The sequence below is a fragment of the Colobus angolensis genome, unplaced genomic scaffold (genome assembly GCF_000951035.1).
Source record: "Colobus angolensis palliatus isolate OR3802 unplaced genomic scaffold, Cang.pa_1.0 Scaffold10221, whole genome shotgun sequence".
Taxonomy (NCBI): domain Eukaryota; kingdom Metazoa; phylum Chordata; class Mammalia; order Primates; family Cercopithecidae; genus Colobus; species Colobus angolensis.
Genome location: NW_012111167.1, coordinates 1 through 2,468, shown reverse-complemented (window position 1 = coordinate 2,468; position 2,468 = coordinate 1). Strand labels below are relative to the sequence as shown.

Here is a 2,468-nt window from a genome sequence, read left to right as displayed (position 1 = left end):
AGCTAGGATTCCCAGACCTTTTTTCCCAGCACTGATCGTTTCCTACGACTTTAGTTTGGCTCTCCAGCCCTGGGTTGGGTGGGTCAGGTTAATGTATGCAACTTTGAAGGGGCCCAAGAAAGGCTCAACCAGAGAAAAAAATGCGATTTGTTTCATTAATAGTACGAAGCAATTCTTCATACAGGTAATTACAGTTCGCAGTTCTTCAGGGGAAACTGGGTCAAGGTTGGAAAATAACCAAGTAAAAAGTATTTTCTGACGTTATCATGATAAGTTTAGGAAAATAGCTAAGGATAATCCAAACATGTTAGTAGATTTTTCTAAATGTCCTCTTGTCTACTCAGGACAACGGAATGTGGCGACACCTGAATTGGTGACATGCCTTAGCATGGGGGCCCACCTGTTTTTTGTGTCCATTTAAGGTGGCAATGATACGAGTTTTTAAGTTAAAACAGCACTTGAGGTGTCTCTTTAAATCTTTTTTCATCTAAAATAGGTAAAACCTTGTTAGCCAAAGCTGTAGCAAACCAAACCTCAGCCACTTTCTTGAGAGTGGTTGGCTCTGAACTTATTCAGAAGTACCTAGGGGATGGGCCCAAACTCGTGCGGGAATTGTTTCGAGTTGCTGAAGAACATGCACCGTCCATCGTGTTTATTGATGAAATTGACGCCATTGGGACAAAAAGATATGACTCCAATTCTGGTGGGGAGAGAGAAATTCAGCGAACAATGTTGGAACTGCTGAACCAGTTGGATGGATTTGATTCTAGGGGAGATGTGAAAGTTATCATGGCCACAAACCGAATAGAAACTTTGGATCCAGCACTTATCAGGCCAGGTTAAATTTGCTTTTGTTTCGTCATGGAGATTAATGTGTTTATATATTTAAGTGTGCTTTGGGAGGCCTATCAAATGATACATAAAAAAGCAAAAACTGCAGTGAAACTTAGGATAATTTACCAAAAATAGGTCCCCTTGAGGCGAGAATTAAAACAGAACATGATACAGTCTGTGCACCTCGGCCCTTTGAATTCCAGTCTTATGTCTTGATCTTTTCTTTTCCATAATATTCCCTTTTTAGCCTCAAGAACTGGCTGCTTTTTCTGGAAGAAATAATTCATGTGATGGTAGGATTTGTTGTTTTTACATTCAGGTAGCATCAGAAGAAACAGTGATTTGTTTGCTGTCTTTTGTAATGTTTTTAACACGACAGGTCTGTCCAATTTCACTCAGGAATTGCTCCTTTCATTTATTTCTGAAGGTACCAAAGTAGACAGAGTTTCTTTTAAATGAAGAGAATTCAAATGTAGAAATTTACAAACTACAAAAATGTATGGTTACTTTTTAAGATTTGGACATCTTTCCCACAGAATACTGTCTGACTGAAACTTCATATGTAAGGAGATGGGGTGAGGCCTCTGAGCCATGGCCGAGCCTGGGTTTTGATGGTGGTGTGACTTAAAAACTTTTCGTACCTGCAGGCCGCATTGACAGGAAGATTGAGTTCCCCCTGCCTGATGAAAAGACAAAGAAGCGCATCTTTCAGATTCACACAAGCAGGATGACGCTGGCTGATGATGTAACCCTGGACGACTTGATCATGGCTAAAGATGACCTCTCTGGTGCTGACATCAAGGTGAGAGCCTAGCTGTGTCAGCTCATTTCTGGGAATGTGGCCGTCAATCAGGAAAAAGTCTGTATGTGCTCTTGGGATGGTGGCTGGCCTGGACAGATGGGTGTCTGTATTTTAATCATCATATTGGTTTATGATTACATCCAAATAGTATATGTGCTTGTTATTTGAAGTCATTTTTAATGCATCATTTTATGCAGTGAATGACCCTAAGGCTGTAGCCACAAGGCTGAGTTGCTGGTACTAAGCTGCCTTAGACCCAGGTGATTTTCTCAAGGTGTGTCAAATGTAGCTGCTCAGTCCCAGGTCAAGGGAAGGGGGGTATGTCCTGGGAGAACTCTCCCCAGAGCTGCAGAGTGGGGACCAAGCACCCACTGCATTCGTGTCCCAATCTGTGTTCTGGAAGGTTCTACCAGATTACACCTCTTGGTTTTATGACAAATGTACATGAATTAGGACATTTCCTCCCGGCTGACCAGAATTTACAGCAAGGCCTGGCAGTGTTGAATATGGGTTCAACTTGCGTTCCCTGGGAAGAGCTGGGTTTTCGTCAGTCATAAGTGCCATGGTTAGGTAGGGACAGCACAAGCAGTGCCTTTCCAGGTCACCACCTGCCCTGAGCCCATGGATCATTGGCAGTTAGTCATAGAGAACTAGGTGTCTCTGTTGGTGAGTAAAACCTATCTTCTTTTTAAAAAATTGAAAGATCTTAACATTTTATTTTATTTTATTTTATTTTTTTTTGAGACGGAGTCTTGCTCTGTCGCCCGGGCTGGAGTGCAGTGGCCGGGTCTCAGCTCACTGCAAGCTCCGCCTCCCGGGTTTACGCCATTCT

General features: G+C 42.5%; 1 protein-coding gene across 1 annotated transcript; it reads left to right on the top strand.

The window, feature by feature from the left end:
- Positions 1–496: 496 nt before the first annotated feature.
- On the top strand, positions 497–2,351 carry LOC105511474 (26S protease regulatory subunit 4-like; the record flags this gene model as incomplete). Its single annotated transcript, XM_011941597.1, has 2 exons — positions 497–838; positions 1,482–2,351. Coding segments are annotated over 2 exons (509 nt in total), but the record flags the coding sequence as incomplete, so codon positions are not given.
- Between the last annotated feature and the right edge of the window lie 117 nt (positions 2,352–2,468).